At 39.6% G+C, this 25,300-nt stretch overlaps 1 protein-coding gene and 1 long non-coding RNA gene across 7 annotated transcripts in view; one reads left to right on the top strand and one right to left on the bottom strand.

Annotated features, from left to right (window-relative positions):
- The window catches only part of ZNF862 (zinc finger protein 862), a 38,295-nt gene extending 36,898 nt beyond the window's left edge, over positions 1–1,397 (bottom strand). For 2 of the 6 annotated variants that reach the window (XR_013170829.1, XM_077149291.1), the window contains exon 1: positions 1,047–1,395. Coding sequence is in view for 3 of the 6 variants with exons in the window: in XM_077149291.1 (XP_077005406.1) it covers positions 1,047–1,070 (24 nt within the window). In the remaining 3 variants the exon portion in view is untranslated. Of the gene's footprint in view, positions 1–67 lie in introns of all 6 variants that reach the window. The other 4 variants (XM_077149340.1, XM_077149305.1, XM_077149313.1 and 1 more) reach the window with 4 other exon arrangements.
- Positions 1,385–24,503, top strand: LOC143674158 (uncharacterized). The gene is made up of 4 exons (XR_013170921.1): positions 1,385–1,801; positions 14,537–17,179; positions 17,756–17,829; positions 23,414–24,503. It is a non-coding gene; the product is annotated as an uncharacterized LOC143674158 (long non-coding RNA).
- Positions 24,504–25,300: the final 797 nt, after the last annotated feature.

Raw genomic sequence — 25,300 nt, 5'->3', positions numbered from 1 at the left:
ATTTATCCTTGTACTTCCGGCATCAGTTCAATGGAAATTACAGGTCACAAATGTTTATTAAACGAACTTTTTAAAGTAGGGACTCCGGGCGGGCCACAGCGGCTCAGCAGGCAGAATTCTCACCTGCCATTCCATAGACCCGGATCCGATTTCCGGTGCCTACCCATGAAAAAAAAAAAAGTAGGGACTCCATGAACACTCAAAAACGTTTTGTTGAGGAAATTCCTTCTGTGCAAAATAAAAACAGTTGCTCAAGAACTGGCAGCAAAGAGGTGTTAGATGGCAGATCCAGAAAAATCTTAGTCCCATACGGCTGCCACTGTCTTCACATCAACGTGCCTACAACCACGCTGGTGTTGGCTGACAGGGCCTTGGAGTGCTAGCAGTTCTGTCAAACCCACTTAACACTACCCGCAAGCACTTTCCCCACAAATTTTCCTCAATCTCTCTCCCAATGCTTAAAGCAAATTTATGGAATATGCTTCTTAGCAATGCCCATTTATTCCGTGAAGAAGATAAGCTAGCAAAAGAAGTTGGCAAAACACACATGTACACACACACAAACATGCCAGATGTCCTCATTTTTCTTTTCAGCCCTTTCTTGGGTAGGGGACAAGGCAGGTCCAAGCCCCTATCCTGACTCCTGTCGACCCCCACCCTTTAGATTCCGCTGGCATCCTATCCGGCCTCAAAGCCTTAAAACAATCCGGACCTCTTTAAAACACCAACGGTGGTGGGAGGAAACAGAAAGCACTTGCGCATGATTACATTTTTAGCGGGTCACCCACCCCAGCATCAACAGAGCGGCCACTTGCTAGAGTACCGTGGATATGAAAAGCGAGCCGGGAAGACGCGCAAGAGTCGGAGTTCGTGCGCCCGCACTTCCCTTCCCCGCCGGCCTAAACACTGCCAACGAAGTAGAAAGAGGCGGGTGCGGGCGGGCGACTCCTTCCCTGTAAGGCTCATCTGAGGGGCCTCCGCCTGTCCGGCACCGCCTCGACAAGAGCTCAAATCAGGGATCAAAGGGAGGGCCCTTCCAGTCCTACCTTCCCCGATTCCCTGGGCTCCATGGCCCCGCTTTCGGTGACCCGTGCTGACCCCGCCACTGCCTCCAGGCCGCCCCCTCCCCCCGCGGCCTGGTCTGAGGATGCCGACGCCCCGAACACCTAAGAGACTAGGGCCCGGGAGAGGAAAAGCGCCCTAACGCGGACAGAGCGCGGTGGGAGAAGTACGATTCGCATTCCCAGGCCGCGGAGGCGGTAGCGTTCGCCGCGACCTCAGAGGAGCAGAGCTGGACTAGTGTCGTGCCGAATGAACAGCTTTACGGCAGCCACATAGCTCTGAAACCGCGGGGCCTCACGGGAAGCGTGGTCTTGGTAAGCGACTCTCAAGGCCTTTACTGTATTATGTCCCGGAGTGTGGGGTTGTGGTTGCTCCCGGAGTAGCTTGCTTTCTGCTTTTCCTGCCTTCCTGCTGGGCGATGGTTGCTAGGTAACGTCCCTACAGGCCTTTTCCCACCGCTGCGGTAAGGGCATTTGCTGGGCTATGGGGTTCCTTCTTCTTGGGTCGCTCTCTCGCATTTCTAGGCTTTTTGAACTTGAAGTTTCCAGATTTTATTTAATCAAGGAAGGCAATGCTTTTTCTTAGATGTATCCGAAAAGCATCATTGGTTGCCTACAACATGTCAGGCACTGATCTAGGTTTTGGCGATACACCAGCTTACTTGGTTGAGTAAACCAAAGCCCGTGCCCTTAAGGAAAAAGACACAGAAACATATAAAGAGACGAGTGCAAAGACAGAGGTAAGCGAAAGGAACTATTAGAGCATGCCTTGTCACCTTAGAATGATGTGGTGGTGGGATTTGAGGTAGTTGATCAAGGATTTCCTAAGGAGGTGGTACCTGGGCTGAGTTAAAACAAGGAGGGGAAGAAATGTGTTACTGGCAAGGACAATTGGACATAGTATGGAATAGCTCAGCAGAGTTGGGAAAGTGAGAAAATTGTGTGTGCAGAGACTGGGTAAGAAAGGAAGTGATAGGGAGTGGCGCTGGAGTAGATACTGCAGAGGCTGGATGTTGAGGTCATTGCATGTTACCTTAAGGAGTTTGAAATGAGTTTTAAGCTGGGGAATAATGGCTGGCAAATTTGCCCTGCCGTTGGATCCATCCTATTGCAGAGTAGAGGATGAGTTTAAGGCAAAAAAGAAGAGAAGAAAGATGACCAGTAAGGAGACTTTTGCACTTGTCTGAGTGAGAGATACCCTCTTGGGAACATTTATAAGGGATGAAGGGGACAGAATTGAGAAGTACTGTATTTAGAAAGAAAAGGTGACAGGACTTGATTTTATGTGACAGTCCAAAGAAAAGGAGGTGATGAGATTAATATGAGGTTTCTGTCATGGTGATATCTGGGTGGATAGTGGTGACAAGTATTTATTCATTCATTTGGTAAATATTTATTGAGGACCAAGCACTGTGCCAAATAAAATTGACATGGTCCCTGTTTTTTTTTTAATTAAAAAAATATAAGAACAGACACATTCTTAACACATGATCATTCCACTCTACATAAATAATCAGTAATTTATCATTGTGATAATTTCTTAGAACATTTGCATCAATTCAGAAAGAGAAATAAAAAGACAACAGAAAAAAATTCCTACATGCCATACCCCTTACTCCTCCCTTTCATTGATCACTAGCATTTCAATCTACTAAATTTATTTTAACATTTGTTCCCCCTATTGTTTATTTTTATGCCATGTGTTTTACTCGTCTGTTGATAAGGTAGATAAAATGAGCATCAGACACAAGGTTTTCACAATCACACAGTCACGTTGTAAAAGCTATATCATTATACAATCATCTTCAAGAAACATGGCTACTGGAACACAGCTCTACTTTTTCAGGCACTTCCCTCTAGCCTCTCCATTACATCTTGACTAACAAGGTGATATCTATTTAATGCGTAAGAATAACCTCAGGATAACCTCTCGACTCTGGAATCGCTCAGCTATTGACACTTAATTTTGTCTCATTTCGCTCTTCCCCCTTTTGAAGGTTTTCTCAATCCCTTGATGCTGAGTCCCAGCACATTCTAGGATTTCTGTTCCATGTTGCCAGGAAGATCCACAATCCTGGGAGTCATGTCCCATGTAGACAGGGTGAGGGTGGTGAGTTTGCTTGTTGTGTTGGCTGAGAAGAGAGAGGCCACATCTGAGCAACAAAAGAGGTTCTCTTAGGGGGTGACTCTTAAGCCTAATTTTAAGTAGGCTTGACCTGTCCTTTCTGGGGTTGAGTTTCATATGAACAAACCCCAAGCTTGGGGACTCAGCCTATTGCTTTGGTTGTCCCCACTGCTTGTGAGGATATCAAGAATTCTCCACTTGGGGAAGTTGAATTTTCCCCCTTTCTCACCATTCCCCCAAGGGGACTTTGCAAATACTTTTTTATTCACTGTTCAAATCACTCTGGACAAACCTACAAAATCTTATGCCCTACTCAAGGTTGCATGTACTGTGGTGTTCAATTAAGCTGTCCACATAAGTTATATTAGGAAATGCACTGGTCAAAATATAAATTTTGTACCAAATAAACATTTTTTGCTTTAGTCTCACACATAAGTTAAAATTTTTAAATATTAATTACCATCTATTTTCAACACCCTGCAGTAATGACATTACTTTGTCCTTCCTCATGCAAAAACATTTTTAAATTTGTATGTTTAGTCACTATCATTATGTACTCTAGGCATTCCTAGAGTATACCATCTCATTCTTTATCGTCTATCTTTCTTTCTGATTTCATTTGTGCCCCCAGCCCTCCTCCCTCTATCATTCTCACATTCAACTTCATTCAGTGTTTTAACATAATTGTATTACAGTTAGATAGTATGTGCTATCCATTTCTGAGTTTTTACAATCAGTCCTGTTGCACAATCTCTATCCCTTCAGTTCCAATTACCCAATATCTTGCCCTATTTCTATCTCCTGATGGTCTCTGTTACCAATGAAATTCTCCAGGTTTATTCCCTAATGTCAGTTCACATCAGGGAGACCATACAGTATTTGTCCTTTTGTTTTTGGCTAATCTCACTCAGCATAATGTCCTTAAGGTTCATCAATATTGTTACATAGTTCATAACTTTATTCTGTCTTACAACTACATAAAATTCCATCATATGTATATACCACAGCTTGTTTAGCCACTCGTCTGTTGATGGACATTTTGGCTGTTTCCATCACTTTGCAATTGTAAATAATACTACTATAAACATTGATGTGCAAATGTCTGTTTGTGTCCTTGCCCTCATGTCCTCTGTGTAGATACCTAGCGATGGTATTGCCAAGTCATATAGCAATTCTATACTTAGCTTCCTGAGGACCCACCAAACTGCCTTCCACAACAGTTGTACCATTTGACATTCCCACTAACAGTGGATAAGTAGTGCCTCTTTCTCCACATCCTCTCCAGCACTTGTCGTTTTCTGTTTTATTGATAATGGCCGTTCTGATGGGTGTGAGAAGATATCTCATTGTGGTTTTGATTTGCATTTCCCTAATAGCCAGGGAAGTTGCACATCTTTTCATGAGCCTTTTGGCCATTTGTATTTCCTCTTCTGAGAAGTGTCTGTTCAAGTCTTTTGCCCATTTTGTAATTGGGGTGTCTTGTCTTTTTGTTGTTGAGTTGGACAATCTCTTTATCTATTCTGGATACTAGACCTTTATCTGATATGTTATTTCCAAATATTGTCTCCCATTGTGTAGGCTGTCTTTTTACTTTCTTGGCGAAATTCTTTGATGCACAAAAGTGTTTAATTTTGAGGAGCTCCCATTTCTTTCTCCAATGCTTGTGCTTTGGTTCCCATTTATTTATTTATTTATTTATTTATTTATTTATTGCTCATGCTTTGTAAGGTCTAGGAAACCACCTCCTATTATAAGATTTATAAGATATTTCCCTACATTTTCTTCTAACAGTTTTATGGCCTTAGCTCTAATGTTTAGGTCTTTGATCCATTTTGAGTTAATTTTTGTATAGAGTGTGAGATATGGATCCTCTTTATTCTTTTGCATGTGGATATCCAGTTCTCTGGGCACAATTTATTGAAGAGACTCTTCTGTCCCAGGTGAGTTGGTTTGACTGCCTTATCAAGGATCAATTGTCCATAGATGAGAGGGTCTATATCTGAACACTCTATTCAATTCCATTGGTCAGTATATCTATCTTTATGCCAGTACCATGCTGTTTTGACCACTGTAGCTTCATAATATGCTTTAAAGTTAGGTAGCATGAGACCTCCAACTCATTTTTCTTTCTCAGGATGCTTTTTAGCTATATCTGCCCTTCCAGATAAATTTGGTTATTGGTTTTTCTATTTTTGAAAAGTAAGTTTTTGGAATTTTAATTGGTATTGCATTGACTCTGTAAATCAATTTAGGTAGAATTAACATCTTAACTATATTTAGTCTTCCAATCCATGAACACGATATGCCCTTCCATTTATTTAGGTCTTTTCTGATTTCTTTAAACAATTTCTTGTAGTATTCTCTGTATAGGTCTTTTGTCTCTTTAGTTAAGTTTATTCCTAAATATTTTATTCTTTTGGTTGCAATTTAAACGGATTTTTTTTCTTGATTTCCCCTTCAGATTGTACATTACTAGTGTATAGAAAAACTACAGATTTTTGAGTGTTGATCTTGTAACCTGTCACTTTGCTGTACTCATTTATTAGCTCTAGTAGTTTTGCTGTGGATTTTTCGGGGTTTTCAACATATAGTATCATATCATCTGCAAACAGTCAGAGTTTTACTTCTTCCTTTCTAATTCTGATGCTTGTATTTCTTTTTCTTGTCTAATTGCTCTGGCTAGAACTTCCAACACAATGTTGAATAACAGTGGTGATAGTGGACAGCCTTCCTTTGTTCCTGATCTTAGGGGGAAACTTTTCAGTTTTTCCCTATTGAGGATGATGTTAGCTGTGGGTTTTTCATATATTCCCTTTATCATGTTGAGGAAGTTCCTTTCTATTCCTTTCCTTTGAAGTGTTTTCAACAGGAAAGGATGTTGAATTTTGTTAAATGCCTTTTCTGCATCAATCGAGATGATCATGTGGTTTTTCTGCTTTGATTTGTTGATATGGTGTATTACATGAATTGATTTTCTTATGTTGAACCATCCTTGCACACCTGGGATGAATCCTACTTGGTCATGGTGTATAATTCTTTTATTGTGCTGCTGGATTCTATTTGCTAGAATTTTGTTGAGGATTTTTGCATCTATATTCATTAGAGAGATTGGTCTGTAGTTTTCTTTTTTTGTAATATCTTTATCTGGCTTTGGTATGAGGGTGATATTGGCTTTGTAGAGTGAGTTAGGTAGCTTTCCTTCCTCTTCAATTTTTTTGAAGAAATTGAGCAGGATTGGTACTAATTCTTTCTGGAATATTTGGTAGAAATTACATGTGAAGCCATCTGGTCCTGGACTTTTCTTTTGCGGGAGCTTCTTAATGACTGATTCAATTTCTTTACTTGTGACTGGTTGGTTTGTTGAGGTCATCTATTTCTTCTCAAGTCGGTGTTGGTTGTTCATGCCTTTCTAGAAAGCTGTCATTTCATCTACATTGTCGAGTTTATTAACATAAAATTGTTCATGGTATCCTCTCATTACTTCCTTTATTTCTGTGGAGTCAGTGGTTATGTCTCCTCTTCCATTTCTGATTTTATTTATTGCATCCTCTCTCTTCTATTTTTTGTCAACCTTGCTAAGGGTTCATCAATCCTATTGATTTTCTCATAGAACCAACTTCTGGTTTTGTTGATTTTCTCAATTGTTTTCTTGTTCTCAATTTCATTTATTTCTGCTCTAATCTTCATTATTTCCTTTTGCTTGCTTTGAGGTTAGTTTGCTGTTCTTTCTCTACTTCTTCCAAGTGGACAGTGAATTCCCCAATTTTTGCCCTTTCTTCTTTTTTGATATAAGCATTTAGGGCAATAAATTTCCCTCTTAGCACTGCTGTTGCTGCATCCCATGAATTTTGATATGTCATGTTTTCATTTTCCTCAAGATATTTACTGATTTCACTTGTAATTTTTTCCTTGACCCACTGGTGGTTTAAGAGTGTGTTACTGAACCTCCATTTATTTGTGAACTTTCTGGCACTCTGCCTGTTATTAATTTCCAACTTCATTCCTTTATGATCTGAGAAAGTGTTTTGTGTGATTTCAATCTTTTTTAATTTATTGAGACTTGCTTTGTGACCCAGCATATGGTCTATCCTTGAGAATGATCCATGAGCACTTGAGGAAAAGTTGTATCCTGCTGTTGTGGGATGCAATGTTCTATAAATGTCTGTTAAGTTTAGCTCATTTATTGCATTATTCAAATTCTCTGTTTCTTTATTGATCCTCTGTCCATTAATGAGAGTGGGGAATTGAAATCTCCAGCTATTATGGTAGATGTGTCTGTTTCTCTTGTGAGTGTTTTCAGTGTTTGCCTCATGTATTATGGAGCATTCTGGCTTGATGCATAAATATTTATGATTGTTATGTCTTCTTGTTTAATTGTTCCTTTTATCAATATATAGTGTCCTCCTTTGTCTCTTTTGACTGTTTTACATATGAAGTCTAATTTGTTGGATATTAGTATAGCTACTCCTGGTCCCTGCGCTTGAAGATGTTATTGTCTGCTCTGGTAGGAATGATACCCATAAACAAGTAAAGAAGTAGATAAAATAATTACAGGTTTTGGTGAAGGAAATAAATGGAATAATGTGATAGAGATTGCATGGTGATATAATTGACTCTAATTTTTTGGCTGTCAGGCATCCAATCATCCTTCATGAAAGCACCCTAATTTCCTATTATGTGCAATTTTGGTGGGATAAGTAAATTCAGGCACCTATATCCCCTTGTAGAAGGTGAAAAAGGACCTGTAGAATCTTCCCACCAGATTTTTCTTTCTCCTACCCTGGTGCTGTCAAGGGGAGGCCATATGACCTAAGCTTATTCATACTGAACCTCTCTCGCAGTTTGTTGCAGCATACATGAGAGCTTTTCCTTGAATTTTTACAAACTGAGCAACTTCGGTTCTTATCTGGCTGACCAGTTGTTTCAAAGAAGTTTGTATTTAGCTAGCTGAACTGCTTCTTGCAAGTAAGTGAGAAATATATGTATTAGGAGATGGAGAAACAGAGAAAGAGAGAGACAGAGAGAGAGTTATTCCTTGTTATTCAAATTTAATGCATTTTAAAACATGCATAGATTTAGATAGTGAGAACCTATTATTTTAAATGATAATAGTAATATGTCCCTAGCACCTCCAAAAGTTTCACCTATTTTCCTTAAATATCACTAAAACATTTGAACCCCAACAGAACAATCTGCCAAGCATCTGAGCAAAATATAAAGCATTTAAGGCATCAGTTACCTAGTTACTCTGCTGATTTGAAACTGTTATGTATCCCAAAAAAGCCATGTTCTTTAATCCTAATTCAATATGGCAGGGTTGGAATTTTTTTTTTAAGTTGTTTCCATGGAGATGTGACCCACCCAGTTGTGGGTGGGACCTTTTGATTAAGTGTTTTCCATGGAGATGTGTCTCCACCCATTCAAGATTGATCACTTACTGGAGTCCTTTAAGAAGGAATCATTTTGGAAAAAGCTTCAGAGCTGACCGAGCCAATATGAGACCCAGACTCCTGTGGAGATGCAGAAACTAAATGCCCCTGGGGAAGCTGTTTGAAATCAGAAACCAGAGACCCCAGCAGATCCAGCCATGTGCCTTTCCAGCTGACAGATGTGTTCTGGACCCATTGGTTTTCTTGGGTCATGATATCTTTCTCTGGATGCCTTAGTTAGGACATTTTAACGGCTTTAGAACTGTAAACTTGCAACTTAATAAATTCCCTTTATAGAAGCTGTTCCATTTCTGGTATATTGCATTCCGGCAACTATAACAAACTGAAACAGTTAGCCAACCATGAGTTCATTAGTGGGTTTACTTATGTATATTATGCAATGGTACTGTACAGAACTAAATACAGATTATGATTTGTTTCTATACTGTAGTGAAATATATTACAATGTAATTAGATGAAATAATATTTTAAAGATACATTTTTAATGAAAATAATACCTAACAAAATAAAATAAGAAAACAAAGCAATTTTTAAAATGGTGACTTACAATCTTGAGATTTGGGGGCCTGAAATCAGTCTTGTTGTTTGGTGGTGTGAGGAAGGTGAAGGTGAATGAGTGAGTCAAAGCAAGATTGTAGATGAACAACCAACTTTGACTCAAGAAGACATAGATGACCTCAACAAACCAATCACAAGTAAAGAAATTGAATTAGTCATTCAAAATCTTCCTAAAAAGAAAAGTCCAGGACCAGATGGCTTCACATGTGAATTCTACCAAACGTTCCAGAAAGAATTAGTACCAATCCCTCAAACTCTTCAAAAAAATCGAATTGGAGGGAAAACTACCTAATTCATTCTATGAAGCCAACATCACCCTCATACCAAAACCAGGCAAAGATATTACAAAAAAAGAAAACTACAGACCAATCTCTCTAATGAATATAGATGCAAAAATCCTCAATAAAATTCTAGCAAATCATATCCAACAACACAGTAAAAGAATTATACATCATGACCAAGTAGGATTCATCCCAGGTATGCAAGGATGGTTCAACATAAGAAAATCAATTAATGCAATACACCATATCAACAAATCAAAGCAGAAAAATCACATGATCATCTCAACTGATGCAGAGAAGGCATTTGACAAGATTCAACATCCTTTCCTGTTGAAAACACTTCAAAAGATAGGAATACAAGGGAACTTCCTTAAAATGATAGAGGGAATATATGAAAAACCCACAGCTAATATCATCCTCAATGGGGAAAAATGGAAAACTTTCCCCCTAAGATCAGGAACAAGACAAGGATGTCCACTATCACCACTATTATTCAACATTGTGTTGGAGGTTCTAGCCAGAGCAATTAGACAAGAAAAAGAAATACAAGGCATCAAAATTGGAAAGGAAGAAGTAAAACTATCACTGTTTGCAGACGATATGATACTATACGTCGAAAACCCGGAAAAATCCACAACAAAACTACTAGAGCTAATAAATGAGTACAGCAAAGTAGCAGGTTACAAGATCAACATTCAAAAATCTGTAGCATTTCTATACACTAGTAATGAACAAGCTGAGGGGGAAATCAAGAAACGAATCCCATTTACAATTGCAACTAAAAGAATAAAATACTTAGGAATAAATTTAACCAAAGAGACAAAAAACCTATATAAAGAAAACTACAAAAAACTGTTAAAAGAAATCACAGAAGACCTAAATAGATGGAAGGGCATACCGTGTTCATGGATTGGAAGACTAAATATAGTTAAGATGTCAATCCTACCTAAATTGATTTACAGATTCAATGCAATACCAATCAAAATCCCAACAACTTATTTTTCAGAAATAGAAAAACCAATAAGCAAATTTATCTGGAAGGGTGGGGTGCCCCAAATTGCTAAAAACATCTTGAGGAAAAAAACTGAAGCTGGAGGTCTCGCGCTGCCTGACTTTAAGGCATATTATGAAGCCACAGTGGTCAAAACAGCATGGTATTGGCATAAAGATAGATATATCGACCAATGGAATCGAATAGAGTGCTCAGATATAGACCCTCTCATCTATGGACATTTGATCTTTGATAAGGCAGTCAAGCCAACTCACCTGGGACAGAACAGTCTCTTCAATAAATGGTGCTTAGAGAACTGGATATCCATATGCAAAAGAATGAAAGAAGACCCATCTCTCACACCCTATACAAAAGTTAACTCAAAATGGATCAAAGATCTAAACATTAGGTCTAAGACCATAAAACAGTTAGAGGAAAATGTTGGGAGATATCTTATGGATCTTACAACTGAAGGCGGTTTTATGGACCATAAACCTAAAGCAAGAACACTGAAGAAGGAAATAAATAAATAAATGGGAGCTCCTCAAAATAAAACACTTTTGTGCATCAAAGAACTTCATCAAGAAAGTAGAAAGACAGCCTACACAATGGGAGACAATATTTGGAAATGACATATCAGATAAAGGTCTAGTATCCAGAATTTATAAAGAGATTGTTCAACTCAACAACAAAAAGACAGCCAACCCAATTACAAAATGGGAAAAAGACTTGAACAGACACCTATCAGAAGAGGAAATACAAATGGCCAAAAGGCACATGAAGAGATGCTCAATGTCCCTGGCCATTAGAGAAATGCAAATCAAAACCACAATGAGATATCATCTCACACCCACCAGAATGGCCATTATCAACCAAACAGAAAATGACAAGTGCTGGAGAGGATGCAGAGAAAGAGGCACACTTATCCACTGTTGGTGGGAATGTCAAATGGTGCAACCACTGTGGAAGGCAGTTTGGCGGTTCCTCAAAAAGCTGAATATAGAATTGCCATACGACCCAGCAATACCATTGCTGGGAATCTACTCAAAGGACTTAAGGGCAAAGACACAAACAGACATTTGCACACCAATGTTTATAGCAGCGTTATTTACAATTGCAAAGAGATGGAAACAGCCAAAATGTCCATCAACAGAAGAGTGGCTAAACAAACTGTGGTATATACATACGAGGGAATACTATGCAGCTTTAAGACAGGATAAACTTATGAAGCACGTAATAACATGGATGGACCTAGAGAACATTATGCTGAGTGAGTCTAGCCAAAAACTAAAGGACAAATACTGTATGGTCCCACTGATGTGAACAGACATTCGAGAATAAATTTGGAATATGTCATTGGTAACAGAGTCCAGCAGGAGGTAGAAACAGGGTAAGATAATGGGCAATTGGAGTTGAAGGGATACAGAAGGTGTAACAGGACTAGATACAAAAACTCAAAAATGGACAGCACAATAATACCTAATTGTAAAGTAATCATGTTAAAACACTGAATGAAGCTGCATCTGAGCTATAGGTTTTTGTTTTGTTTTGTTTTGATTTTACTATTATTACTTTTATTTTTTTTCTCTATATTAACATTCTATATCTTTTTCGGTTATGTTGCTAGTTCTTCTAAACCGATGCAAATGTACTAAGAAATGATGATCATGCATCTATGTGAGGATGTTAAGAATTACTGATTGCATATGTAGAATGGTATGATTTCTAAATGTTGGGTTAATTTCTTTTTTTCCGTTAATTAAAAAAAAAAAAAGAGAGAAGGGGTAATTGGAGCTGAAGGGATACAGACTGTACAACGGGACTGGATATAAAAACTCAGAAATGGACAGCACAATACTACCCAATTGTAATGCAATTATGTTAAAACACTGAATGAAGCTGCATGTGAGGTATAGGGTTTTTTTTTTTTCTTTCTATTATTGTTTTAATTCTTATTCTGTTGTCTGTTTATTTCTTTTTCTAAATCGATGCAATTGTACTAAGAAATGATGAGTATGCAACTATGTGATGTTATTAAGAATTACTGATTGTACATGTAGAATGGAATGATTTCTAATTGTTTTGTTAATTCTTTTTTTAATTAATAAAAAAAAAAGCAAGATTGTAGAAGAGTAACTGACTGATGTTGTTCACATCTAAATCCATGAAGCTGGTGGATGGTCATCTCTTCTCCAGGAACGGATGGGTTTTAACTATCTTCGAATGCCATAAATAAAGCAATAGATAAAAGCAAGAAAGCAAACAAACAAAAATCAGAAAACAGACTTTATTTGCTTATAATTATATAGTTTTGATAACATGAGACTCTGCTTATAATTGAAATTTTGAATAACTGTGCTTATATTATGATCTTGTGCCAGTGTGAAAGGATGTATGTACCCTAGAAAAGCATGTTTTAATACTAATCCCATTCTGTAAAGGCAGCCATTTCTTCTAATCCCTATTCAGTACTGTATGTTTGAAACAGTAATTAGATCATCTCCATGGAAATGTGACTCAATCAATGTGGATATTAAACTTGATTAGATAGAGATGTGTCTCCAGCTATTTGGGTGGGCCTTGATTAGTTTACTGGAATCCTACAAGAGAAGAAACATTTTGGAGGACGAGAAAGATTTAGAGAGAGCAGAAAAGAATGACATAGCCATGAGAAGCAGAGAGTCTACCAGCCAGCACCTTTGTGCCCTTCCAGCCAAGAGAGAAACCCTGTCTTTGCCATGTGCCTTCTCACTTGAGAGGGAAACTTCATCGGCCTTCTTGAACAAAGGTATCTTTCCCTGGATGCCTTTGATTGGATAGTTCTATAGACTTGTTTTAAATCGGATATTTTCTTGGCCTTGTAACTGTAAACTAGCAACTTATTAAATTCCCCTGTTAAAAAGCCATTCTGTTTTTGGTATATTGCATTCCGGCAGTGAGCACACTAGAACAGATTTTGGTACCAGAGAGTGGGGTGCTGCTGCGGTTTGCAAATACCAAACATGTTGGGACAGGGGAAGATTTTGGAGGAGTTGTGAGGAGCTTGATAGAGAAGGCCTAGAATGCTTTGAAGAGACTGTTGGTAGAAATGTGGACTCTAAAGATACTGTTGATAAGGCCTTAGACAGAAAAGAGACATGTCTTATTACAAACTAGAAGGAAGGCAATCCTTGTTTTAAAATAGCAGATAATCTGGCAAAATTGACTAGTGGCTTTGGCTGTGTTCTAGTTTGCTAGCTGCTGGAATGCAATATACCAGAAACGGAATGGCTTTTTAAAAGGGAAATTTAATGAGTTGCTAGCTTACAGTTCTAAGGCCGAGAAAATGTCCCCATTACAACAAGTCTATAGTAATGTCCAATCAAAGGCATCCAGGGAAAGATACCTTGGTTCAAGAAGGCCGATGAAGTTCAGGGTTTCTCTCTCATCTGGAAAGGCACATGGTGAACACGGCCAGGGTTCCTCTCTCATCTGGAAGGGCACATGGCAAATACAGCATCATCTGCTAGTTTCTCTCCTGGCTTCCTATTTCATTAAGCTCCCCGGGAGGCACTTTCCTTCTTCAACTCCAAAGGTTGCTGGCTCGTGGACTCTGCATTGTGGTGCTGCAGCATTCTCTGCTCTCTCTGAGTCTCTCATTCTCCTTTTATAGGACTTCAGAAACTAATCAAGACCCACTCAAATGGGTGGAGACATGTCATCCCCTAATCCAGTTTAACAACCATTCTTAACTAAATCACATCAACCAGGGAGATGATCTCATTACAGTTTCAAATATACAGTATTGAATAAGGATTATTCTACCTTTTAGAAATGGGATTTATATCAAAACATGGCTTTTCTTAGGGGGCATACTTCCTTTCAAACCAGCACAGGCTGGAAGACAGATTTTTAAAAGTCATGAACTTGGATATTTAGTAGAAGAGATTTCCAAATTAAATATGGAAAGCGCAGCCTGGTTTCTGCTTGCAGCTTATAATGAAATGCGACAGGAAAGAGATAAGCTGAGAACTGAACTCTTGGGTATAGAGAAACAGAAATTGATGTTCTGAAAAATTCTGGGCTTTCAGGATGGTACACCCTAAAGAGTACATGAGGATTCAACCAAATGTGGAACCAGTCAGCCACTTCAGAGAAAGCCAGAGTTGCATATGGAGTTGCCCAGGAAGGATTTGTGGAAACTCCTTATGTCTGATGGGTGTGATCTGAGGCTACTGCATAGAAAGCCAGTGAGAGTATTGCGGGATCTGTATAAAGAGAATCACTGCCAGTTGGGACTGAGAGGGACAGAGAAGGGACACATTTGGAGGAAAAATAACTTCAGAGGAAAAGCTATGGAGGCTAGGGTCTGAAGTCAAGAAGACTCAGGCCAGGAGAGCAGACCCACCCAAGCACGTGGAGAGGGTGAGTTTTCCCCAAAGGAAAAGTATGGGCCTTCCACCTCATTGCAGTGGAAGAGTTATTCCTCCTCAGGCCATGGAGAGGGTGAAGCACATTCCTTGGGGTTTGGGGAGATCCTGGCTGCCGCCACATGGAGGGGTTGAGCATGTATCCCAGAGATGACACAGCCTGGTGCAGCCCCGATCCTTGGAGAGGGTGGAGCCAAATAAAAGGTAAGTCTTCCTAATGTCCCCCATTTTGCTTTCGGAGAGAGGCAGACCTCTGCTTAGGCCTTTGGAAAGGGTGGGATTGCTGCTTTCTAAAGCCCCGAAGATAAATGACTCTCAGACTTTGAAATCTAATGGACTTTGCCTTATGGGTTTTTGAAACTGTATGGGTCCGGTGACCCCTGGGTTCCTTCTTCCCTATGGAAATGGTTGTATGTATCCTATGAATGTACCTCCTTTGTATGTTGGCAACAAATAACTTGTTTTGAGTTACACAGGTCCAGAGCCAGAGGATAAATTTTGGCTTAGAACAGACCATGCCTGTAACTAAGTTTGATAGGAGTTAGTACAATTTCTATCTTTGTGTTTCATTTATATTGCTACTGAAATGGTTTAAGGATTTCTGATATTGTGATGGAATTATTGTATTTTGTATATGGGGAAAAAACATCTTTTTTAGGGTCCAAAGGGTAGAATGTGCCAGTTTGAAAGGATGTATGTAACCTAGAAAAGCCATGTTTTAATACTAATCGCATTCTGTAAAGGCAGCCATTTCTTGTAATCCCTATTCAGTACTGTATGTTTGAAACAGTAATTAGATCATCTCCATGGAAACGTGGCTCAATCAATGTGGATATTAAACTTGATTAGATAGATATGTGTCTCCAGCCATTTAGGTGGGTCTTGATTAGTTTACTGGAATCCTATAAAAGAGGAAACATTTTGGAGAATGAGAAAGATTCAGAGAGAGCAGAAAAGAATGACATAGCCACAGAAGCAGAGTCCACCAGCCAGCGACCTCTGGAGATGCAGAAGGAAAACGCCTCCCTGGGAACTTCATGAAACAGGAAGCCAGGAGAGAAAGCTAGTAGATGACGCCATGTTTGCCATGTGCCCTTCTAGCTGAGAGAGAAATGCTGACTGTGTTTGCCATGTGCCTTTTCACTTGAGAGAGAAACCCTGAACTTCATTGGCCTTCTCGAATCAAGGTATCTTTCCCTGGATGCCTTTGATTGGACATTTCTATAGACTTGTTTTAATTGGGACATTTTCTTGGCCTTAGAACTGTAAACTAGCAACTTATTAAATTCCCTTTTTAAAAAGCCATTCCATTTCTGGTATATTGCACTATGGCAGCTAGCAAACTAGAACAGATCTCATTTATTTGGAGGAGCAAACTATATTGGCTGTGTATTAGTTTGTTAAATGTTGCCAGAATGCAATATACCAGGAAAGGAATGGCTTTTAAAAAGGGAATTTTATAAGTTGCAAATTTACAGTTCTAAGTCTATAACAATGTCCAAACTAAGGCATCCAGGTAAAGAAACCTTAATTCAAGGAAGACTGATGGTTCTGGAACACCTCTGTCAGCTGAGAAGTTATGTGGCTGGTATTTGCTGGTCCCTTGTGTGCTGGTTTGAATCTGTGGTGGACCCCAGAGAAGCCATGCCCTTTAATCCTCATTCAGTATTGTTGGGTGGGAGCATTTTGATTGTTTCCATGAAGATGTGACCCACCCAATTGTGGGTGGTAACATTGATTAGATGATTTGCATGGAGGTGTGTCTCCACCCACTGAAGGTGGAGTTGCTTACTGGAATCCTTTAAAAGAGGAAACATTTTGGAGAGAGTCCCTTTTGGTAGAGCTAAGAGAAAGCCAGCAGATGCCACCATGTTCACCATGTGCCCTGCCAGCTGAGAGAGAAACATTGAACGTCATCAGCCTTCTTGAACCAAGGTATCTTTCCCTGGATGCCTTTGATTGGACATTTCTATAGACTTGTTTTAATTGGGACATTTTTCTTATTCTAGACCTTTAGCATAGTTTCTGTTTAACTGATTAGAATTTTCAGGTCTTGTTTTTCTTGTTCTTGTCCTGCCTATATGGAACCCTTTTTTGGAGGAGGGTCTCCTCAGATATGATTGACCCCAGTCAGATTTTTCCAGACCAGACAGGCCCACTTCTCAGGAGGAGAGAATATCTGATATCAGGTTTCCTTGAGGATGAGCAGCAGGTTGTCAGACTTTCCTATGAAGCCTCTAGACTCTGTGTTTTTCCTGTCCTGCCTAACATATGGCACTTGTCAGCTCACAGCTTCCCACGAGGGTAAAGTGATGGGTACCTTTGATTCTCAGCTGACCCTGTCCCTGTCAGGGACGTGTTTGAGACAGAGGGTGAGGTAGAGGGTGGGCTTAGGTTGCTTCTGTTTTCCAGCCCTGAATTCCCTGAAGGAGGGCCACCACTTTAGCTGGGCCTCACCCCCCTTTACTTAGGGAAGATAATCCCTTTAGGGAAATATCCCCATTCACCTGACTAGTTTGTCTCTCAGACATGCCTTAATTCCGTCCTTGCCTGGGGCAATGCTGAAGCCTGAGAGTGCTCCCAGTTCTATCTAATGAGCTGTTAAGAAATTAAAAAAAAAAGAGAGAGAGAGAGCAGGAAATAAGCCTTTTCAGAGCCGAACCTCAGCATCCCAGGTTTGCCAATCAAGAGCTGGAGTAGATACACAGCTCTGTGTCCCCAGGCTCTAAGTGCCCCCTTTTTCTTGGGGTTCAGAAACCTTTTCCAGTATTTTGTGCTATCCAACTAAAAAGCCTCTGTTGTTATTGTTGTTGTTTTCCATCAGCCCCACCCTCTCTCTGATGGGGTGAAAATTCCTGATTCCTTTAGTGCTTACTCCAGGTTTATCTGTGCTCAGGACCTGTTTTCAGCAGTCCAGATTTGTTAATTAATTCAGCAGTTGGAGCATGGTTGAGGTAATTTCCTTTCTACTAGTAGAATCTGTTTCTTTCTCCCTTGGGAACCAGCCTGCTATGCCCATCAGGGAGGGGTCCTGGCCTCTGCTTCTTGGGAGACTTACAGTTCTGCATGAGATCTCAGCCATTCCACCTGTTCCAGACTGATGTACAATGTATGCTGGTCACTGGAGTCCCCCAAACAGTTATTCCAGACAGTTCCTGGCTATTTAGTAGCTGCCCTGGTAGATGAAGTAAATTCCTCACTTCACTATGCTACCATCTTGCTCCACCACTGTCTCCCTACTGCCTTCTTACCTCCATGGTTTCAAATGAGAAATCAGCACTTAATCTTATTTTTGACAAGGCTTGTATTAGGCAATTGATTTTTGACTAGTGTGCCATGACAATTCAATGGAAGAAAGTATAGACTTCAGAAAATGGTGATGGAATGACTGGACAGCCATATGCATAAGAATGAATTTGGACCCCTACTTCATACCATATACAAAAATATTAATCAAAATGATTCAAAGACATAAATGTAAGAGCTAATACTATGAAACTCTAAGAAGAAAATATGTGTATATCTTTGGACCTGGGATTAGGCAACAGTTCCTTAAATATGAGACCAGAAGCAATTAATGAAATAAAATAGATACGTTGTACTTCATGAAATTTTAAAAGTTTGTTTGCCAAAGGATATGATCAATAACTGAAAAGACAACCCACAGAATGGGATAAAATGTGGGAACCATATATCTGATAAGGATCTAGTATTTACAATATATTAAAGACCCTTATAACTCAACAATGAAAAGACAATGTGATTTTTAGAATGATCAAAGGATTTGAATAGATATTTCTTCAAGGAGGACATAAAAATGACCAATAAGCATATGAAAAGATGCTCAACATAATTTATCATTAAGGAAATATGAATCAAAACCACAATAAGAAGCTACAACCTAAAATGGATATAATAAAAAAGATGGACAATAACTAGTATTGGCAAAGATATAGAAAAATTTGAATTGCTGTAGTGAAATTGCTGGTGGGAATGAAAAATAGTACAGCCACTTTGGAAAACAGTTTGGTAGTTCCTCAAAACATTAAACATGGAGTTATTATATGACCCAGCATTCCATCCCCAGGTATGTACCCAAGAGAACATATGTTCATGGAAAAAGTTATACATGAATGTTCATAGTGTCATGTTTCAAAACAGCCAGAAAGTGGAAACAGCCCAAATGTTCATAAACTGAGGAATGGATAAATAAAATGTGGTATATCTGTACTTTGGAATTGTCTTCACCCATAAAAGGTAATATAATAGGAATACATGCTATGACATGGAAGGACCTTGAAAACATTGTGGAAGAACTTTGAAAACATTATGCTAAGTGAAAATAAGCCAGACACAGAAGGCCATATATTGTATGATTCCATTTATATGAAATGTCCAGAATAGCCAAATCTGCTAAGTCTGACATCCAGGCCCTTTCAGAGGCAATTTCTATTGCTTGATATTTTTTTTCCTATGCATGGATCATATTTACATATCTTATAATTTTCATTGAAAATATTAATTGAAACTTTAATATCTGTAGATAATACACTATACCAACTCTGGATACTGATCCCTGTCCCAGGCTTGTCATTGTTTGCTTGTCTATTTGTTTAGTGACTTGGATTATTTCAGTGAGGTCACTTTCCACCACAGTATGCAGCCTCTGATGCTGTTTCTCAGAAAGCATAGCTTTGGTTAAGTGCACAATCACCCTGACATCCCATCTTCCCCAGGGATGATAGTGGCTTTAGCTAAGCTCTCTTTCTTTTTCTTCTTCTTTTTTTTTTTTTTTAACTTTTTTATTGTATGGTATAACATATACAAAGCAAAGAAATAAAAAAGCAATAGTTTCAAAGCACTCTTCAACAAGTAGTTATAGGACAGATCCCAGAGTTTGTCATGGCTACCATACAATCCTCTCAGATTTTTCCTTCTAGCTGCTCCAGAATATAAGAGGCTAGAAGGCTTAAATATTTTTTATCACCACAATCAATTTTTTTCCTTTCTTTTTTTGTGAAAAATAACATATATACAAAACAGCAATAAATTTCAAAGCACAGCACCACAATTAGTTGTAGAACATATTTCAAGGTTTGACATGGGTTGTAATTCTACAATTTTAGGTTTTTACTTCTAGATGCCGTAAGGTACTGGAGACTAAAAGAGATATCAGTTTAATGATTCAGCAATCATATTTATTTGTCCAATCCTATCTTCTCTGTATAACTCCACCATCACCTTTTGATCTTTCTATCCCTCTCTTTAGGGGTGTTTGGACTATGGCCATTCTAACTTTTTCCTGTTGGAAGGGTCTGTCACTAGTATGGGGTAGGGAGATGGAACTAGAAGGCTGGGCCCTCTAGGTTTCAGGACTTATCTGGTCCAGGGACCCATCTGGAGGTTGTAGATTTCTGGAAAGTATATGGAAACCATGTGGAATCTTATATATGCCCTAGCTGTTCTTTAGGATTGACTGGGATGGTCCTGGTTGGGGTTGGGTAGGTTATGATAGGTAGCAACGTCTAACTGAAGCTTGCATAAGAGCAACCTCCAGAGTAGCCTCTCAGCTGTATTTGAACTATCTCTGCCACTGATACTTTATTAGTTACACTTATTTCCCCCCTTTTGGTCAGGATGGAATTGTTCATCCTACAGTGCCAGAGCCAGATTCATCCCTGGGAGTCATCGCTCATGTTGCCAGGGAGACTTTCACCCCTGGATGTCATGTTGCACACAGTGGGAAGGGGAATGATTTCACTTGCAGAGTTGGGCTTAGAGAGAGTGGGCTCAGAGGCCACATCTGAGCAACAAAAGAGGTCCTCCAGAAGTAACTCTTAGGCATGACTATAGGTAGACTAAGCTTCTCCACTACCTAAATAAGCTTCACAAGAGTGAGCCTCAAGATCAAGGGCATGGCCTATTGATTTGGGAGTCTCTGTACATTGACACAGTATCTGCAATGTGATCAGCTTCGTTCTTATCTCTAAATCTGTTTTATATGTAAAACAGCCTCTCGAAATCCAGAAATAATAATTACCACTCTGGACTAAATGTGTTAGTTAGGCTCTCTTTGACTGTTTTTTTCTCTGATTTCCCAGTTAAGCTGCTAGCTGGTCTGCCTCTATTAGTATCATACCCAGCTGTTAGCATCCAGTAATTACTAGCTGATTGCTCTGTTGTTTTAGACAATGTTCTGGAGCATAAATTGCTCCACATTCTGTTCCAATTAAATTGGACTTCTCTGGGCGGCCACGGTGGCTCAGCAGGCAAGAACACTTGCCTGCCATGCCAGAGGACCCGGGTTTGTTTCCCGGTGCCTGCCCATGTATAAAAAAAAAAAAAAAAAAAAAAAAAAAAAAAAATTGGACTTCTCTGCAGGGGTAGTTTCTGAGTCATCTTGGAGACTTGGTCTGACCCCAGGCGGGTCCTGTTTAGCTGTCTCTTTGCTTAGTTCCAATGGCCTTTGAATTTCCAGGTCCCAGACTTCCAGGCTCAACTATACTACTGCCCTCAGAAAGCTATATCTCTGCCCATGAGTTACCCCTGCATCCTTATAACAGTTCTTCTTTTTGAAGTTTAGGCAGATGAGACATCTAGGGTAGATAATTCCATCAACATATTTTTCCATGGAAGGGTGCGGAAAAATGGTACAGTAACTAGAGGACAATGTAGGGTCAAGGCAAGGCAGTGGGACTAAGATGTGAGATACAAGATCATGTTATGTGTTTATAGATAAACAGCAAACAGGATAAGGGAGACTGGTGATTCAGCAGAGATGAGATGATGCAAGGAGCTAGGTCTTTGAGAAGGCAAGAGGATCTACAATCAGAGTGCAAAGGGCCCTTTCTAGAAGTAGAGCCACTTCTGTTATAGTCAGGAGGGAAGAAGGGAAAATAGAGAAGATGTAGGTTTGTTTGTAGATTTACTAAGAGAATTCTCATTTGATCACTTCTTTTTGAGACAAGGTCATAACTTGAAAATGAAGTGGGGAAAAGAAGAGAAGGCATCTCAGAGAATGGGAAATAAAGTGTACTCAGAAAATATAGGAGGATGGCCGCTTGAACTAAATGCCAACTTGATGTTTATGATCACAAATTTAAGGTGAAAATAGTCTAGCTCCAAAAGTATATTTAGAGGAGAAACTTAGGCAAAATATTTGGACTTTGCCAGCATTGATATATTGCAGATAGATATGAAAGAAGGGAAAACAAAAGTTAGAGAATTAACTGGATTTGCAGCAGAGAGACTATAATCATAGAAAAGTGTTTCTCAATTCTGGCTACACATTAGAATTACCTGGGACATTTTCAAAAATCCTGATTTAATGAGGTCTGGGCATTGCTATTTTTTTAAGTTTCCCCAAGTGATTCTGTTATACAGTTGAAAATCACTGTGTAGGTCAAATGAATCTAAGCTGAGTTGAAGGGGAAGATAGAAAGCTAATGAAAAATGAGAAAGTGATTGGATCAATGAATTTGAAATCACAAAAACAGCAATAAATTACAGTACAGGGATACTAAAGCAAATAAACTGGAATGGAAGTAATTTATGATCAGCAAGTGAAGTATCTGAAAGTTTAAAGAAATGGTCCAGTTTGGGGAATTAATTCTCAAGGTGTAATGAATTGTAAGAGGTTATATATTTGAATGAATTATCTGTGTGGGCACTGAATATGGATAGAAAGTGCCAATGGGTAGAAAATGGTACTAAACAATGAGCTGAAAACCTCTGTAAATGATGGGGGGTGACCGGGGTGGCAACTGGGAATGGGAATGGATGGTGTAGCTGAATGGCATGAGCAACACTGGAAGAGGACTTTTTACATGAGGAAAAGTGACGACTGGCACAGCAGAAACAATCTCTGAAGTTCCTCCAGGAATACTGTATTGCTTCTTTTTCACTATTTTGCTAGGTAGGGGCAGTTCTAGTGGCTTTCACTTGGCCCTTCCTACCATAATAGCCCTCACTCCACGAGTCAGAGAACCAATGTGGGGAAGCTGTCAGTTGCTGAGTATGTCGATTCCAGTTATGTATTTTGGAACTGGGGAAATGACTACAGAATGGGTCCGGGGACCTACGGGACTGACTGAGATGACCTGAGCTAAAATGTATTGATCACCTGACCTCCATAAGACCCTACTCTGACTGGTAGGCCTGAGTGATGTTTTGGGTCTCCTGGAATTAGTGTTACTTCTGAGCCAGTGTCTAATAATCCCCCAAATATCTGATCATTTCCTTTTTCGCAATGCACAGTCACCCTGGTAAAAGGCCATAGGTCTCCTTGGGGTAGGCTGGGTGAAAGGTTAACCATGTAAATTTTGGGCAGTGTAAACGGGTCCTTCCCCAAGGGTACCCGGTCCTCCCCTCATTCAAGGGGCCCTGGGTCTGTAAACTGTCTCAAGTCTGGGAATTGATTAAGGGGCAGTGACTCTGTCTTTGTAATTCAAGTTAGACTTCTGTTCACTTGACCTAGAATTCTTCTGCCCATACAGTTCAAACAAGAATTTAGTAGACAGCCTATGTTTTTACTTCTAGGTACCCCGTGATCTACTTGCTAATGCCACAACTCAGATTATTTTGACTGCTTTGAGGCTACTGTCCATTATGGTGGCAACACTCACCTTGTCTATGGTGATTAATTGTCACCACATGGCTTCCGCCAACTCGGGATCCAATCATCCCCATCGTGTTTAAGGATTCTAACTCAGTGACAGCAGTTCCCATGGTAATATCTAACCTACAGAGAAGGGCGACTACAGAGCTCTTCAGGGATGATGGAGCTATCTCACAAAATTTATTTCTCAGGGTTCTCTTGAAAGGTGTGTCCTCTGGACATTCCTGGGGTGTGAGAGCAGGTCTTCCATGATAAATCTACTCTCTAAGTCTCTGGATCCCCTCACCTACATTATACCAGGGCAATTCTGTCAGTTCTTGCATTTCGACCTCAGGTAATGTCAGCCACCTTTTAATCCATGTTTCAGCCAACCATCCAAACAAACTGTTAATGCCCTTTCTGACCCCTTGAGCTACAATGTTGAATGTGGAATCTCTGCTTAGTGAGCCCTTGTCAATAAATTCAGCTTGATCCAACTTTATTTTCCTTCTGCCATTATCCCATACCCTTAATATCCATTCCCACACATATTCCCCTGATTTCTGTCTATATAGATTGGAAAATTCATGCAGTTCTTTTGGAGTATAGTGTGCCTACTCATGGGTCACACTTTGTACCTCACCTTTCAAGGTCTTTTGGGACTTTAGTTATAGGTCTTGAAGAAAAGAGGGTGATAGGGATGGATCATGAAAAGAAATAGAAGTGTCTTTCAAGCCAATTACCTCAGGGCATTCCATTGCAGTTTCATCTAGTGAAACAGGACTAGTTGCTCCAGACAGAAGAGTGAGAGCTATTTCCCCAGGGGAGGTGGTTACAGGGTTAGCAGGCACTGAAGGGTTAATCTTGTTAGGTGGAGGTTGGATGGCAGATTCCTCTGGGCAGACTGGAGGCTGGGAAGCTATTTCCTCAAGGCAAGTCTATTACAAGGCAAGTCTAGGTCTATCTAGCAGAGGCTCAGCAGATTCCAGGGATCCCATCTCCCATCACCATCATTATCAAGCCATGTTATCACCATCCCATGTTTCAGGATCCCATTCTTTTCCAATCAAAGCCCTTACTTTAACAGCAGATACCCTGCAAGGTTGAGGTTTTAGTTTACTTTGTAAATCTGCTACTCACACAATGAGGCTTTATGTCTGGTTTTCAGACATCTCAAGTCTGCAACCACAGGAAATAAGATTTTCTTTCAGGGCACACATGGAAACTTTTACATCATTCATAAGGCACTTAAGGTGAAAATTTGAAGGCTTCAGCTCATCCCTTTACCTTATTACTGTATCCAGCATATCTAACAACAACCATCAAACATCATTATACCTCTTAATTCCACAAAACTCCATAAAGATGTTAAAAACAGTATCACCCAGAACCTTGCCTTGTATAAGTGTACAATTAGCAGAATTTGATGATGATATTTTAAGTATCTCTTTGCCAACTCACGCCATGGACTGTCAGTGCCATCTTGGTTATTGGAAACAGAGTCATTAGTGCCTCTGAGTCTAGTCAGAGTAAAAAACCAATTGTAAAAACCCATTTTTAAGATTCTTTTTCTGAAGAACCACTCCTGGTACCAAGCTGTGTTAGGGTTCTCTAGAGAAATAGAACCAATAGGAGAGATCTGTAAGTATGAGATTTATAAAGATGTCTCATGCAACCATGGAAATGGAAGATCCAAAATTTATAGGACAGGCTGTGAAGCTGGCAGCTCCAATGAAGGGTCTGGAGGAACTCCACAGGAGAGGTTCATTGGCTGAAGAAGCAGTGAGTCTTTCTTCTTCCTTAAAAGCCTTCAGTGGATTGGATTATCT

This window comes from Tamandua tetradactyla, chromosome 1, assembly GCF_023851605.1.
Source record: "Tamandua tetradactyla isolate mTamTet1 chromosome 1, mTamTet1.pri, whole genome shotgun sequence".
NCBI lineage: Eukaryota > Metazoa > Chordata > Mammalia > Pilosa > Myrmecophagidae > Tamandua > Tamandua tetradactyla.
The sequence above is the reverse complement of the archived record's forward strand: the minus strand, read 5'-3'. Positions and strand labels throughout refer to the sequence as shown.